Below are 17,641 nucleotides of genomic sequence, written 5' to 3' on the forward strand. Positions count from 1 at the left end.
GATGGGCACTTGGTGACCTATTAGTGGCTGTCACTGTCATCGTTTCCACTTGGGAGCTCAGGGCAGGTTTCCCGAAGTAGGCAAAACCTAATGGCCGCAAACATGCCAACATGTGCCATTGTGGAGACGGGGCAACAGCGTTCTAAGGGGATCGCAGAGCAGGATCCAAGATGGTCACTGGACGAGCTTCGGGTATGTATGCCTATCAACAAGCAGAACAAAGCACCAGGAGGGGATCGGGTGACACACAACGCCAGGAGGACAGGTCAGGGCCTGAGCGAGTTAAGCAAAGGAAAACCGAAGCTCCAGTTGGGATTCCCACCAGGAAAGTGCTGCATCACCCATACGTTGCAAAAGCGCCCGAGCATTGTGAAACCGAGAGCTAAGTTTCTGGCTCCCTCTTCTCAGTCCCTTCTCTCCAGGACAGCCCAAAACAGGAAACTGGGAAAGCCACTGTCTTCCTCCAAAAGTCCCCCGAGATGCCCCGGCCCCCTGGCCCAGAGCATCCGAGCTCGCCCTCCTCCCTACGCCAAGGTCTCTCTGTTTTGAGCGGAAATCCCAGCTGCGTGCTCCCTGTCCGTGCCAGACTGCGTCGCAGCAGGGGGGAGACGGACGCGGCAGGCAGTGGTCGGGAGCTCTGGCTTTGGTGCCGACACCCGGGTTCAAGACCTAGCACAGCCCTTCCTGGCTGTGTGCCCTTGAGGAAGTCACTCCACCTCTCTGACTTTTGGTCACCCACCTCTCACCTGACTGTGAACCCTGTGTGCTGGGGGACGGGGTAGCCGCCGGGGGCCGAGTTCACCGCTGCCACCTCTGCCACATTGTTACTGCTACTGCGGTCACGACAGCTCAGAACGCCATGTGCCACAATGCCGAAGCCACCCAAGACACTGGGCCAGAGTCACTTGGCACAGCCTGCTGGAAAACACTCCACTCTGGCCCACCCCGGAGTCCTTCTGTCCCGCCGCTGACCTGGAAGCACCCACAACGGCTATTTTAAAACAGGCCACTAGGGACACTCCCATTTCGGTGCCAGGACGGTGCCACGCCTAAAAGCCTGGATTCTGGGCCAAACGGCCACGGTTCTGTCCCAGCTCTGCTACAGAGGAGCAGTGGGACCTTCAACAAGGTACACAACCTTCCTGGGCCTTGGGTGCCCCACCTGTAAAACGGGGACAATAGTCCACCAACTTTTTAAGGCTGTTTTGAGGGTTCAATGGAAAGCACTTCAAAGAGGGGCTGGGACTCACAAGCGCCAGAAGGGTTAGTTAATACTATCTAGGTTATCGGTCTTAACGTAGCCCTGCAAGGCACAGCTGTGCCCCCACGGCAGCCCATGACACCCTCCCCCAGCCTCTGATGCTCTGGCCGGAAGGTCTCTCACTGCTCTTCTATCTCACCCAGCTTCTTCCACCAGCTCTGTCCTGGGCCTGGAATGCCCCCGCCTGGTCTGCTCCTTCTCATCCCTCCACTGCGGCCTCAGATGCCAGCTGGTGCAGAGGCCTCACCCATCTAAAGTGCCCATCTCCGCCATTATTCACCAAGACCCAAACGTGTTATTTCCTGCAGCAACCCCCGTGTTTCTGTTCCTGTAGCACAGGGCGGGGGTTCCCAGCCAGGATGGGAATAACCACAGTCCCTTCTCCATAGGTTATTTACTGTTGGGATGAAAACCCCGCACTCANCCAAACGTGTTATTTCCTGCAGCAACCCCCGTGTTTCTGTTCCTGTAGCACAGGGCGGGGGTTCCCAGCCAGACTCTGGGTGACTTCACCTCTCTCTGTCTGTTTCCCCATCCACAGGATGGGAATAACCACAGTCCCTTCTCCATAGGTTATTTACTGTTGGGATGAAAACCCCGCACTCATAAAGCATCTAGAACATTCCCTGGCACTTGGGACATGCTCTGGAAATCTACGCTCCCAACTATTTTCCCTGTGGAGTTCCAAGTGTCTCTTTCCCTCCTACCTGGACTCTCCCCAAAGCAGGACCAATTGGCCTGCACACAGCAGGTGCTCATTCAATACGTGTTGGACAAGCAGAAGAAGGAGTGAATAAATCTATCTGAAGGGCAACCCGGAAACATGCAAAGAAAACCAGAGACTCCGTGCAGCCTGAAACCCAACAATCCCAGTTATGGGCACAGGTCCAAAGGAAATAACTCCAAGAGCAAGAAAAGGAGCAATCTAGACACGCTGGCCCTTTCACAGCCAAAACCAGGAAGCTCCCAGGCAGGGGAGAGCAAAGCAAAAGAGGATCCTGTCGAAAATGACCCAGTTGTCACGAACCAAAGCGAGGGGCCAATCCCAGCCCTGCAGAGGCCATCAGTAGCGAGGGGCAGGCACCGGCCCCTGGGGTCCATGCTCTAGACTAAGAACTAGGGCAAAGACATCATCTACAAGTAAGGACTGCCTAAAAGCCGGGTGCGGGGTTAGGGGAGGGTTCCGATCAAGGAAACGGTGCTTAAGGAGGAAAGGGAAGAGGGTGGCTTTTTTTGCTAGAGAGGTTTCGATACCGTCATAGCAAAGCCTTCCCCAGCCCAGGCACAGATCATAGCACTGTGCATGCCTCATCTTGTCTAATCCTTAAAACAAACCTCTGATGACACAGGTATTATTACTGTTCTCCATGTTACAAAGAAACTGAGGCACAGAGTCCAAAGGTTTCCTGACTTGAGCCAAGAAGGCCGTGTTACCCAGAGAAGCAGAAGTTAACAGAGGCTGATGGTGGGGGGAAGAGGGGGGACAAGACACAACCTAGACCCACGTCACCGCCCGGTACTTTCCCATCGCAGCATCCTCCAGGATCCTGAGACTCCCCTTTGGACCAGAGCGAGGCCTGCTGTGTACTGAGGATGATGACAATTTCAACAATGACAAGGGATGAGGAGTGACAGTAAAGCCCCTAGAAATGGTGCTAGCGCACTGGTCACACTTGAACTCTTTTAAGTTTACAACTCTGTGAGGTAGGCACTGCTATCATCTCCATTTTGCACATGAGAAAACCCAAGCACAGAGAGGTCAAGTGACTTGTTCAAGGTCACACAGCCAGCAAGCAGCAGAACCGGGATCTGAACGGAAGCTACACTGGCAACCTGGACTCTTATGTCCCTCTGAGCGTGTTCACAACTGTGGCCTCCGTGAGACAAGGAGGCCACATGTGTCACTCACCAGGGGTGGATTTCCAGCATCAGACCTAAGGCAATAAAAGGATTCACAGTAATGGGAAGAAGGGAGGGAGGGACTGAAAGCTGTTATAATGCATCGATTGTAAAACCGACCTTGTGGGGGGTGCCTCGGTGGCTCAGTCAGTGAAGCGTCTGGCTTCAGCTGAGGTCATGATCTCAGGGTCCTGGGATCGAGCCTCGCATCAGGCTCCCTGTGCAGTGGGGTGTCTGCTTCTCCCTCTCTCTCTGCCCCTCCCCCTGCTTGTGCTCTCGCGCGCTCTCTCTCAAATAAATAAATCCTTTTTAAAATAAATAATAAATAAATCCCATGTTTCTTCGCATTTTCCTCTGACACCGATTCCTCCCAATCCGTGCATCCTACCACCTTCTACTGGCCATTTTTGCATAGCACGGCATCTCTGAAAGTGGGATGCATGTCACAGCTGCCGGCCTTTTGGAGTCGATGAAATGCAGGACAGCCCAGACGCTTTTCTCATCGAATTCGCCTTTAGGGACAGCAAGAGGCTTTTTCCTAAGTTCCCAGAATCAAGAACGGAAAATGAAAAACTGCCCTGAGAGACAGTCATCATCACCCCAGCCCCACCTCCTCACTACTGCTCCATAACAGGGCAATTAACTTTAAGGGGGGGGGGCGGTAATTGTCAAGCTACCTGACCAGGCCAGCTGGGGCAGAGCTGCCAACGGCACATCCGACCACGTCCCCCTGCCAGCTGCCTGCTTGCCTCCAACTGTTCCTTCCCCAGGCCAGGCTGTTTTTGCCAAAGCCAGGCAGAGCGGAGGCAATAAAATCTCCCAGTTGACAAAGTACAGCCCTTTCCAACGGGCATGGTCACCAACAGGCCATGGTGTCTGCCTGGCCCCACAGGAGAAATCCTCTCGGAGCACCTTGGTGGCTCAGTCGGTGAAGCGTCTGCCTTCAGCTCAGGTCATGATCCTGGGGTCCTGGGATCGAGGCCCGCATCGGGCTCCTTGCCCGGGGGGGGGGGGTCTGTTTCTCCCTCTGCCTCTCCCCCGCCCCTAGCTTGTGCTCTCTTTCTCTCTCAACTAAATAAACAAGATCTTTAAAAAAGAGAGAAAGACAGAGAAACCCTTTCTGTAAACACAGCATGCTTTCTGAAACCCGCAGTCGGGTAGGATATGCCTGGCAAAAGGGTTAAGAATTTCAACCACTTCAGGGTCCATATGCTCCCTTCTCCCCAGTGTCCGTATGGTCCTCGGGGTGGGGGTGGGGGGTGAGCAACAGTATCCTGAATTCATATCCGCTTGTAAACTACTATACGGGTTTACTGGAGCTCTGACATCAGGTGTGGGGACAAGCCTGAAAACCACTAGCTGGCCACGGCTAGCTGTCTACAGCGTCACACATACACGGTCACCAGTCACCCAGAAAAGACAGAAGTGCACAGAGAGTTAGCCATCTAGCAAACCATGACATGACCCAGAACGACACAGCCCATGGCCTGAATCCAGGCAAGGACTTCTCAAGCTCAGCATCGGTGAAATGTGGGCCCTCCTAACTTTGTTGTCATTGNTGGGGGGGGGGGGGGGGGAGGGCTTCCCTGGGCCTTGTGTAACAGCAGCATCTACCCACTGGATGCCAGGAGTACCCTCCTTCCAGTTGTGACGACCTAAAACAACTGTCGGGGGAGGGGGGCAGAATCACTGAGTGCTGAGAGCCTCAGATCTGGGCAGTTTGCACAATACCCTCTTTTTTCATTTCAGTAACAACCTCGTTATTAGTTACTCGGTAAACACATGAATATGGCCTATGACTTCGCATGTGTTCTAAAGTGATAGACAACTGTGTCTGGGATACACTGATTTAGGTTTAAAAGAAAAAGTGAATTGGTTTAAAGGAAAGTATTACGTAATTACACATGTGGCAGCCTCTCCCAACTCCCTACTCCACCTAAAAAGGCAGAAAACCAAACGCTCACTTTCCCTTGTCTACCCTGTAAGTGGAGACTGGGGACAGGCCATGGGTGAGCGCCCAGTCCCATAAGCACTGAACCTCAGAGGTTCCATCTCCTGCAAGGGGGTCCGTGACATGCCCCTCCAACACCCACCCACTCAAGACTTGCTTCCCATTTTCCCAGGAGCTGCCTGTGCAGAGGCTAAAACAACAAAGCTATGACCAACTGCCTCAAGAGGGAACAATTATTAGCAAATTGCTTAATTAGGTTGATGCTGACATTTCATCAAAGATGTTAATTAAAAATGGGTCATATCCAAGATGCATTAGTAAGTAAAAACAAACAAAAAAAAAAATGAAGAACAGGGGTGCCTGGGTGGCTCGGAGGGTAAGCATCTGCCTTCGGCTCAGGTCATGCTCCCGGGGGGCCTGGGATCGAGCCCCACGTCGGGCTCCCAGCTCAGCGGGAAGCCTGCTTCTCCTTCTCCCTTGCCATTCCCTCTGCTTGTGCTTTTTGGCTCTCTCTCTGCCACATATATAAATAAAATCTTTTTTAAAAAAATGAAGAATATGTTTTTACAGGATCCCATCCTTATTTTTAAAAGATATTATCTATTTAGCATAAGGGGAGAAAACAGCTGATTTGAAAGTTAAAACGCCAATCTGTCAATAAGACATTATCTCCAGAAGAGTGTCATTATAGAGGATTTTCACTTTTTAATACACTCGTCCTGTAAGGTTTCATATACTGTATCTCTTATGATATCAGACCAAAAAGAGAGTCCAAGAAAAAGTTCCTTTAAATAATTCAATCACTCCCATGTTTATGGTAACAGAAAACCAGGAACTTTCCAAGTACGCAAATGTTAGTGGCTCTCAGAATTGTCACAACTTCACTTGTATGCCATCCGTTTAAACACTTCAGCAAGTCTTACTTCTGAACTACGAAGAAAACAATGGGGAAAATGAATTTCTCCACACATCAGCCCAATTTCAGAGCTGATACCTGATACCCGGGCATGCCTCACCCAGACCCGGAATACACCACAGACACCCAGGAACACCACCACAGACACTCCGCAACAACTAGGCCAATTAACCTGAATTGTCTCAGATGCTGGGGACAGGTGTCTGAATCCCTGCAGTCAGACTGGGCTCTTTTCCAACTCTGCCAAGGCCTGCACGGGACCAGGGGTTGCAAGGAGATAATACACCAGAAGAGAATCATGACACCCGAAATGCCCTTTCCACTGCCCCCGAATATCCAGCACTGTCCCTTACGGTCCAGCCTCCTCCAGAACCACAGGCAGCATTTGCTCGAGCTCTNTTTGCTCAAGCTCTGCTAAGCACCCTCTATGCCTCACCTCTTCCTTACTACTGTGTAACACATGCAACATCACCATGATCCCCCCTTTACGGGTGAGTCAACCCAGGCTCCCAGAAGTTAAGTAACTAGCCCAGGATCACATGCTGGGAAGCGGTAGGACCAATGTGCAAACCCGAGCTCCTGAATCTGGCCTCTTGACCCCAGCCATCTACCTCCCTGGGTTTCTGTGGAGCTGTACCTTCTGGTCAAGGCAGCCCCCCGCCTTCAGCGACCAATGCTCATCCCTCCCTGTGGCCCCTTTGAAAATAAAGAGGGTCTGACTCAGGGCTGAGCCCTTTCTCCAGCTCCTACCCCCGCCACGTACGCAAGTGAACTGGAGGAGAGCCAGCAGATGCCAACACCGAGTGTGGCATGGCCCACCCAGACCCCAGAGATCTCTGTGGGAGAGAAAAAGATAAGAGCGTCCCAAGATGCTGTAATTGCAGTCCTCAGACAGAGTCTAATCTACCACGTCTTTTCTCCTTGGCCTTGTTAGTGACTTAATGATCTTGAGGAAGATGCCTCATCAAAGGGCTCCTAGATAATCTAACCAAATTAGACCTGCCAGGTCACCTTCCCAGCAACCAGCAGCTCCAACTTCCCTCGGGGCCACTGGTCTCGAGCCTCTAAGGCTAACTGGAGGGACCAGAGAAGACGCTGTTACTAATACGCACCCATCATCTGCCCACGGTAATAAAAACAACCATGATAATGGGTATCCTTAGACCGTGCTAGAATGGTGAAGTAAGCCAACCCCTAAAAAAAAAAAAAAAAAAAAAAAAAAGCTCGAGCTAGAGCGGAATCTTTTCAAGTGTTCTGAGATACTCACTCCACTCCTGAGAATACGCTCTCAGGACTAAGGCAACAGGCATTCTCCATGTGATACTCATTATAATGTTTTCTTTAAAAGAAAGAAAGGAGAGACAGCAATCTAAATGTCAAACCACAGGTAATAATTATGTAACTTACAGTCCACCAATACAAGGACCTATTGCTGTGACACTGTATAATTTAGAAAGTTTTATGGGAACGTGGGAAAATTCTTACACCAGTAAATGAAAAAACAGGAAGATTAAAAACGGTCTTGCACTGTCCAGCACACCCTTGCTAACTACACACAAATCTGCACAAGAATCAGATGTTAACACGCCGGTAAACAAACAGTGGCTTGTGGAAAAATATCTGGGATACTCATGACAGACAAAGGGGCTAGATTCCCAATATATCAAGAGCTCCTGCCAATTTAACAGGAAGAAGGCAAACCAGTGGAAAGATGAGCAGAAAAGACACAGAAAACAGACGCACAGAAAAGAACACACATATCACCAGGAAATAGGTGGCAGGAACGCTCAGTTTCTAACCGAAAGAGAAATGCAGACGAAAATAAGATATTTTTTTTTAATCCACCGAATTAACAAACTCAATGATGCCCAGGGCTTGGGAAGATGCAGAGAAACGGGAATTCTCATTCATTGTCAGCGGCAATGAACTGGCTACATTCTCCTTTCTGGAAAATAACCAGCGAATACCTATTAAAAAAAATTTTACACAGTTTTGACCTATATATGAGGACGCTTATTGGAGCACTGTTCACAGGAACGAAAACCGGGAAATAATGCAAGTGGCAGTTATTAATAGGGAAAAACACCGAGTTAATTATATCAAATCTATAACTTGGAATATCAAAGAATTATAAATAAGTTATGTGTTTTTTATTTAAATTCAATCAGCCAACATAGAGTACATCATTAGTTTCTGATGTAGTGTTCAATGATTCATTACCTGCGTATAACACCCAGTGCTCATCCCATCACGTGGCCTCCTTAATGCCCGTCACCCAGTTACCCCCCAATCCCTCTCCCTTTCAGCAACCCTCAGTTTGTTTCCGGGAGTCCAGAGTCTCTCATGGTTTGTCTCCCTCTCTGCTTTCTTCCCATTCCGTTTTCCCTCCCTTCCCCTATGATCCTCTGAGCTGTTCCTCATTAAGTTATGTTGTATTAGGGGCGCCTGGGTGGCACAGTGGTTAAGCGTCTGCCTTCGGCTCAGGGCGTGATCCCGGCGTTATGGGATCGAGCCCCACATCAGGCTCCTCTGCTGTGAGCCTGCTTCTTCCTCTCCCACTCCCCCTGCTTGTGTTCCCTCTTTCGCTGGCTGTCTCTATCTCTGTCAAATAAATAAATAAAATCTTTAAAAAAAAAAAAAAAGTTATGTTGTATTAAATACCGTGTNCCCACATCAGGCTCCTCTGCTGTGAGCCTGCTTCTTCCTCTCCCACTCCCCTTGCTTGTGTTCCCTCTTTCGCTGGCTGTCTATATCTCTGTCAAATAAATAAATAAAATCTTAAAAAAAAAAAAAAAAAGTTATGTTGTATTAAATACCGTGTCCACGTATCACAGAAAGAATATTATGCAAATAGTGAGATTCTATGTATTGACATGAATCACATGCTCAGTAAAAATAAAAAAACAGAGCGATGATTTTAACATAACCCCTTTTATTTAAACACATTTATGTTTGTAAACGTTTCTATGATCCCAGAAAAGACTGGAAGACAACCTCGGTTTCTGGGTAGCTCCAGGAAGCATCAGGTTAACACTACTTTTAAGAATCTCTGTGATGGGGACGCCTGGCTGGCTCAGTGAGTAGTACCTGTGACTCCTGATCTCAGGGTCATGAGTTCAAGCCCCACACTGGGCGAGGGGCCTACTTAAAAAAATAGATAAATAAGTAAATAATAAAACAACTCTCCCTGTGATGTTTATTCTTTAACAAGGAGTGTTGCTTTTGTAAGTAAGACAACGGATGAAGCCAGAAGGTTTATGTGTAAAAAAAGTTAAATCGAGCTGCTTTAGCAGGATGGGATTCTGAGTAAAACTTCACATGCTGTTAAATTGTTCATGTCAAAGCTCTTTCGAAATGACAGCGAAGACAAAGGATGCTTAACACCGAACCCTATCTTTTTAAAATGGGAGCAAAACCAAGCACGCTCCAGCCAGAACTCCCTGGAATACAAGGTTTAACTCAGCCAAACAAAAATCCTCTCTGATTCAGGGAAGCAACATGAACCTGGTCAATTTCCAGCTTCCTTACTCTTGCCTCAAAGGCCAGGAACACAACAGGTGCTTCATAAATGCTGGTGGGTCCATTAGTGGACAGCAACCACCAGGCACTCAGAGCTATCAAATTTTCAAAGCACTAATCCATCAACCCAGACTTTTCTCAAAGAGGAATTTATTCTGCTGAGTCATTTACATCAACTTGCAGAGATATGCAAAAATGAGTACCCAGCAATGCTCCAGACAGCACTGTACCCTGCCAAATTTCTGGAATCAACGCCGACAGCAGCCAAGGTAGGACTGAGGTAAATGTAAGGCACAGTCACGGAAGAATGTCGCTTGTAAACAAGTGTTATTTCCTTTTTCTTTCAATTTGCATGGACTTAACGTAGGAAAAAAAAAAATCAACCTCGGTTTTTAAGTGTAGGGAGCAAAATACAGAACATTATTTAGAACATGAACCCATCTGGGGCACCTGGGTGGCTCAGTTGGTTAGGTGGCTGCCTTCGGCTCAGGTTATGGTCCCGGGGGCCTGGAATGGAGCCCCTCGTTGGGCTCCCTCCTCAGCAGAGAGCCTGCTTCTCCCTCTCCCTGCCGCTCTGCCTACCTGTGCTCTCTTTCTGTCAAATAAATAAATAAGATCTTAAAAAAAAAAAAAAGACTATGAACCCACCTAGGGAGGAAAAAAAGATATACGTACCCTCTCACCCCTTCATACATATTTGCATATGCCTGGCATTTTTCTAGAAGGATACCCAAGAAACTATCATCAGAGGTACCTCTGGGAAAAGAGGGAAGGGGGGTGTACTCAAACGTTTACTTTCCTTCTGTATTCTCCTAGACCATTCGCCTTTTTAAAAATGATACCACAATCAAAATAGTTACCACGCAAGATCTTCATGCAATCAGCCAGATCATTTCAATATCTAGTTGGTTGTTTTTAAGACTCTCTTATTTTTTAAGTAATCTCTACACCCAATGGGGGCTTGAACTCACAACCCTGAGATCAAGAGTCGCATGCTCTTCTGACTCAGCCAGCCAGGCACCCCTCAACATCTAGTTTTAAAAAAAGAGTTTCCTAGCAATTTAAAGGAAGTCATCTCAACCAGTCATGAAATGCCATTGGAAGAGAATCATGGGCAGCTGGGGAGTGGGGAATCCCAACTTGATCTGACCCTGAAGGGTTTTCAGCTCTGGTTCAGTAACAGATGAGACTCACACACACAAAAAGTACGCTTTGAATTTAATTGTAAAAACCTGAGACTCATTCCAACATAAATGGATCAGAAGCCCAGGCCTCTGCAAGGACGGCTCTATGTCCTCGCCAAGCTTCCTCTTTGGAATTTTCAGGCCCTTATTATTACCACAAGCCGTTTTATTAGCACTTTATGCATTTCTGCAGAATGCTGCAGGCAAGATTTTTATGAGATGGGCTCTGTAGTTCCTTTGAGTTAAACTCTGTGATACTTTGACCACTCCAGGCACCCCAGGGCCTTTGCACTTGTGGTTGTCTCTACCTAATACTTCCTTCCCCTAGTCCTTTCACGGCCAGCTTCGCCATGCAGATCACAGGTCAAATGTTACTTCCTCTGAAAGGCTGTGCCTGAATATCCCTCTATCACAGCTGGTACCCCACCCCCAGTTCCTCCCAGTTAATGTCTCTGTGGCACTTCCTACTGCCCAAAATTGTCTTGGTCATTCCTAATGTAAGCTCCATGAGCACATGCCCCTCATCTACCTCGTTCATGGCTGCATTCCCAGGGTCTAGAACATAATAGATGCTCAATTCACAAAAGACTGACTAAATGAGTAAGAAACTGTTGTGGCAAGAACAAGCGATCAAATCCAGTGTTTTTAAAGAGCACTCTGAAGCTCTTCGTACTGGGAAAAATAAATAAATGCTCTCCAAAGAGAAGGACTCCCCCAATCAAGGAGGCCAATAAAAGGTAAACTGAGACTCTCAGAGAGGAAAGGGAAAAGCCCCATAAAATGTCAATTACCACCTCCCCAGTCATCTAGACCCATTTTCCAGGACTTGGCAACCTTCACCAGGGCACGAATCCCACAGTTAAGCTGAGGGGACACTTCAGCAGAACCTCAGCTCTGTGACTGTCCACGTCTCCTGGGGCAGTTTAAAATGAGGGAGTGAAGCTTCCAAGCCAACCTCTATCATCACACCCTCCAGCCAGAATGGACAAGCGCCGAGAAACACAGGCCCGGGTGGGAAACAGCATGGCAGAGCCAGCACATTCCTTCTCCAAGTAATTGTGGAGTTTAACCTCCTTACGGTCTCATTAAGCTTCTCCAAGGCAACCCTAGTAAGCCAATTACATGAGAAGTTCAACGGCCTAAAATCTCGCAGGAAAATGCAAGGATGCGGTCAAGTCTCACCCCAGATGTATTCTCCAGATCCCTCCACACCAATGGCTGTGTGACTTCAACACCCAAGGGACATGCGGCGATGTCTGGAGGCATCCGTGTTATCACAACACGGGGAGATGCTGCTGGGGCCCAGTGGGTAGAGGCCAAGGGTACCGCAGCGCAGCCCACAGGGCACAACAGAGAATTTTCCGGCCCCAAATGTCCAAGTGCTGAGGTTGACAAACTGTGCTTCACACCTACCACCCCCGTCCCTAAACCTGCTCCCTCAAGGCCCCCTCCCTCGCCCCAACCCTCAGCCTTCAAGTGTTAAGTACAGGTTCCCTGCCTCTGTCGGAAGAGACGCTGTCCCAGTTTCCACACCAGGCTGGGGGAAGCCCTCGCCTCAGGATGTTCAACCCCTTGTCATTATTCCAATCCCTTTTATGAGCACGTTTTTTTTTTTTGCAAAATGTTCAGGCAAGCTTTGATGGGCTGGAGTTTTACTAACCATTAAGATAGGATAATAAAAGCTAGACCTTATCCCACCATGAAAATCTAGAGCCAACAGACACACCGAGACACTTGCTTCAACTTCCTTGGGCAGCCGAGATTAGTCTCTGAGCGCCCCCACCAGCCAACATGACCTCGATGGAGCCAGTGGTCTTTGCACCATCAAACTAACGAGTCAGACGGGCCCCAGGCACTTCACCAGAAGCCTGGGCTTCGAGGCAGGCGATGTCCACGCAACTAACTGGCCACAGGTGAAGGAAGCAGACCAGGTGAGAAAGCACAATGGAAAAAAGCGACCAACACTGGGCTCTAGAATTGAAGCCACAAAGAGGAGGGGGCATTGTGGCAAATGGGGGCCAGCAGCAGGCCTGTTTCGGGGAGGGCAGCCCCAGCTGACCACGGCCACATAGAAATGCAGGCCCCACTGCTCTCAGAGCTTCTGATTTCTCACAAGTCAGAAATCCATGTTTTTCTGTGAACTCTTTCAAAAATCAGCAAATAGTAGCAATGACAGTAATCCCTAACTGAAAGAAAGCCAAACCAGCCCAGTAGTGGGCTGGATCTGGACCTCCCACACTCGAATTCAAATGTTGACTGAGCCTGTATCTTTGAGGCACTGAGTCCTGGGAGAGGGAAGGAGGGGCAAGGCTCAGGGCTAACCCTTCCAAGATAGACTCTATGCCCTCAAGTGTGGAAGCCAGAGGGCTCAGTCTCCCTGGGTATCCATTCCAGACAGGTCAGTGACTAGTCTGTCCTTAGAGACCTCTGGAGAGAGGCTGCAGCCCAGCTCAAAAGCCATTCCAGTGCTTCCTGTCATTTATTCCTTCCACAAATATTTCCTGGGCACCTACTAGTTCCTGGGCACTATTCTAAGTGCTAGGATTATGGCCATAAATAAACACAAGCCAAAAACAAAAACAAAAAATGCTGCTCCCGTGGACTTGACTTGTTGGTGGGGGTTTACAGAGAATAAACAAAATAAGTAAAACATCTGGTGTATTAGATTGGTTGGGGGGGGGAAGGTAGAGGAGGGAGTACCGGGAAGGACTGAGGGCACAAGGAAGCGGCAGGGAGTCAGAGAAAAACTGCCTAAACGTGACATCTGAACGAATAATACTCGAAAGTAAAGGATTCCATGCAAGTGCAAAGGCCCTGAGGCAGTCTAGTAATCTGTGTGGCAGGAGTGAAGTGAGACAGAAAGTGGCAGGTGAGGAGCTCAGAGAGGTGACAGGGTCAAATTCTGTCGACTCTTGCAGGCCTAAGCCTTTTGGCTTCTATCTGAGCGAAGTCTGTAATCACTGCAGGATTTCAAGCAGAAGGGGGAACAAGCCCCACTGGCTGCTACCTTGAGATGAGTCTCTAGGGGTCAAGGATGGAAGCAGGGAGAGCAGTATGGAAAGAATGTTCAAATCCTGGAGTGAACTGATCGACAATGGCTCCAGCCAGAATGGTAACTGGGGGTGGGTGGTGGTGAGAAGCTGGCAGATTTGGAAACATTTTGACGAAAAAGGCAACAAGATGTGCTGACAGCTGAGATGAGGAATGGGAGGGTAGGGAGGGTGGGGAGGGTAAGGAGGGGTGGGTCAAGGATGCTGCGGGTTTGGGGCCTTGGCCTCTGAGGACAAGGGTGGTATTAACTGACATCAGAAGGGTCCGATGTTCTGTTTGGGACAGGCTAGGTTGGAGCACTGCCCCCCCCCCAGTTGGAGACATCAGTTTCTAAAAGTTGAATCCATCACCACATTCAAAAGGAAAGTTACCTCCAAGAGTATCACCAATGGAGCCGGGCCAGCTGGGGGAAGGAGAACAGGACAAAGCCGTAAGGCAACCCAGGGACCTCGAATTAGCTCTTGCCCTGCCCTGTCCTCTCACAGGTTTCCCCTTTCTCCTCCCCAAGCCATTTACCATCTTGCCTTGGGCCCATCACACTGCCACTCCGGGCCTCAGATTCCTGCCTTCCTGCAGGAAGTGGGGTGAGGGGAGGACCCCATGATTCTGGGGTCCCTTTCGGTTCTAAAAATCCAAAGGAAGGGAGAGAGGGGGAGACTGGAAAGAGGGGTAAACAAAAAGGGGAAGAAGACAGGAAGGTGGAGGAAGGCAAAGGGATGAGTCTATAAACCAACAGAAAACTTGGGGGATGGGGGAGCTGGGGGTGGAATTTGGCTCTTCAAAGACTGTTGTAAAGCCAGGAGGAGCTATTAAGGGACAAATTACATGGACTCCCAAGGCCAGATCCTACCCCAGGGGGGGATTTCTAATAGCTTCTAAAATATTCCTGTTCTCCCACCCCTTGGCTGCTGATTCAAATATTCAGAGATTTACTGAGTTCTCCGAGGCAAATACCAGCTCAGGAGCCAAATACTAGCAGGATTCCATGAACAGCAACATGGATCTCCTACGTCCATTCACCCCCAGCCACAGCAGGTACAGCAGCAAAAACTAACTAGAGAATTCCAACTGGTGTCGACTGCTTACAATTACTGAGCACTAACTGTATACCAAGCAGCAACATTCTATGTATCTGCCAGGATTCGCTCATTTGTTCCTACATCACTGCTCTTTGCTTGGTATTGTCTCATTACTCCCATAGGGAAACTGAGGCATGCAGAGAAGTAACTCTCCTGAGCTGTAGAGCCAGGATTTGAAGCCAGGGGACGCAGGCACTCTGCTCTGAGGCAGCGGGCACTGCTTACTAATTTTTTTTCCACTTTTTGACATTTTTCCAATTTTTCTACACTGGGTCTACAACATAATAAATAATTTTTAAAAGTTAGCCCCCAAGGAGAGGCCCAGGCCCATTCTCCCAACCATCATACAAACACCAGCCGTAAAACAGCGCCCTCCTGCCATCAATGATGGAAAAAACAAGCCAAGTGTTGGTGAACTTGGCATCTATTTGGGTAACGAAGCTCCTCCTTTCTCATCTCAGAACATTTACCCGGGTGAAGGGGGTTAAATCAGTGGAACCCTCACAGTGGGCCATTTCCACGTTCTGGTTTTTCTGGACATTTCGTGAAGCTCAGAGGCAGGCACTGGCCCAGGAACAAAGCTCTGATAAGAGTCTCACGTGGGCCAGTCCTTTAATTTCTGAACACACGACCTTGGTCAGGGAGAAGGCAGGCATATANTAATGGGGGGGGGGGGGGGGAGCCCAATCCCTTCCCCACCAATTGAAGAAAAAGTGAGTCCAAAGGAAGGACAAGCAACTGGAAACATACAACTTCATCTTCAGAAAGAACGATTAAAAAATTTAAAAAATCTGTTTAACTCTGTTCAGGGCACAGGCCAAGGCTCTTACAGAGATGATCTCATTTACTCTTCAAACAACCATAACCATAAAAAGCCCCAAAAGTTAGGGCTTTTTTTTTTTTTTTGGATCCTGCCCCCATTTTACAGATGAGGAATCTGAGCACAGAATGGTGAAGTGGCTGGGTCAAGGTCACACAGTTTAACTGGCTGGGAGGCCGGCCTTGAGTATGCCACCCTAGAAAACACAGAAACTACCTTCTTTCTGTTCCATTTGGTTTCTCCTGCTACCTGGAAGCTCTCAGGCAGCAGTGACCAGTTCTCAAGCTGGTGCCAGGCTCCAAACCCCCCACTCCCACCCAAAACTGGGGCATCCAGAAATCCAGAAGAAGAGACAAAGTCTGCAAGGTCAAAGACTGGGCAAAGAGGGAGGGCTGGCAGTGAAGACCAGCCATTGCCCTCCCCAAGCAAAACCACCACCTGATCATTTCTGCAGCAAAAAGTCCAAAGAGAAAAAACCCAACTGCTTTTCCTGGGTGAGGTTCTTAACCTAAATAAACAGGGAGCACCCCCAAACACACTCTGCTTCGGAAAACCTCGTTAATCATCGACTGGCAGTTGTCATCAATAAAGCACATCCCGATGCAAAATCTAATTTATGGTCGCCTATTTTTTCCCCCTGTGTAACCTAGGAGAAGAAAATAAACAAGGATACACTCCAAAATTCAAAGCAACACTAGACCAGATCCCCCTCTGGGTCTTTGCAGAAATAATCTTGGTGCTGTTACACCTGGCATAGGAAGCTGGGACTCCACAGGTTTTTCCAGAGTCCTACTTTGCAAATACTCTGTTCTCCAATCCCCCCCAGGCCCTGAATGCAAAAGCATCTCTCTGATTTCCAGGCCGAGAATAAATCTGATCCCACCAGCCTGAAAACTGGAGACATACTAAGATGTATTTGGTTGATATCCCCAAAATAAAGCCTTCCCCCGGGACCCTCAGGGATGACTTTTTCGACGCTCCAAAGGCAGTCTGCAAGAAAGGGCCACAAAACAGGACAAGGAGGTATTTTTGGATGCTAATCACCAGCTGGAGACAGCCAAAGCTGTTTTTCTCTCCTGAGTCCTACACAAAAGGGGAAAAAACTATCACGTCCAGATTTGCCTATTGTTTTTACCAATAATCAAGATAGTGTGACACAGACGTGCCCTCCTGGAACAAAGGGGTAAATTGCATTACAGGGAAGCTAAAGCCCAAGACAGTGGGGATTAAACCACAGAAAGTGGACTAGGAAGCCAGGGCCAAGCACAGCACTGAACACGCAAAGGAAAACTTGCCAGGGCAAAAGCCACGTGCATCCCCACAGAGAGGAGCCTCACATTACAGAGGTGGGACGACAAAGGTACCAGGGTCCGGGGCATCCTGGGGGGGCACCCCAAACCTGACCCAAGGGTCAGGGGAGACATGGCAGGAGGGGTGAGCAGCCCTACCTTCTTCCCTGACTGTTCCCCCAAACTTCCCTAATTCTTCCCGTTGCCCCAAATTCTCCTATAGTAATTAAGGAGACAGACAGAAAGTAAAAGATGGCAAAAAAAATACGTAACCACAGGAGAGTCACGTTGAGGTAGCACAACCGGGAAGGGGGCAAACATCCCTTCCCACAGCCCGCGAGCCTCTTTCCAGCTCAGACCTTTGGGAAGGGGCGTTCTTTGTGAAAGGGGGGACCCCAATCCACAACGGATAGGATAACTTAATCCAGGAGACAACCCCCTGTGCTGCCCGCCCCCGCCCCCCATCCCTGGCGTCCCCTTCCGCGGAAGGTTATTTTTAATTGCAAGGGGCAACCGCAAAGCAGGAAGCCCTCTCCCCCAGGCTCTGGCCCCCCACGTTTCCCCTAAAGCCCCGGAGCAGGGCACATGCAAAGCCCCCGCCCTGCTTCCCGGGAACTGAGACGCCCAAGTTTCCACCCGCCCCCCCGCCATCAGCGGCACCCGCGAGGGGCC

General features: G+C 49.1%; 1 protein-coding gene across 1 annotated transcript in view; it reads right to left on the bottom strand.

Annotated features, from left to right (window-relative positions):
* Positions 1–1,534, bottom strand: part of ABCC1 (ATP binding cassette subfamily C member 1) — a 116,631-nt gene extending 115,097 nt beyond the window's left edge. The window contains exons 1-2 of the mRNA XM_019807751.2: positions 1,509–1,534; positions 747–813 (exon numbers count right to left, since the gene is read on the bottom strand). Coding sequence (XP_019663310.2) covers positions 747–813; positions 1,509–1,534 — 93 coding nt within the window. The remainder of the gene's footprint in view (positions 1–746; positions 814–1,508) is intronic.
* Positions 1,535–17,641: the final 16,107 nt, after the last annotated feature.

The sequence above is a fragment of the Ailuropoda melanoleuca genome, chromosome 10 (genome assembly GCF_002007445.2).
Source record: "Ailuropoda melanoleuca isolate Jingjing chromosome 10, ASM200744v2, whole genome shotgun sequence".
NCBI classification, from domain to species: domain Eukaryota; kingdom Metazoa; phylum Chordata; class Mammalia; order Carnivora; family Ursidae; genus Ailuropoda; species Ailuropoda melanoleuca.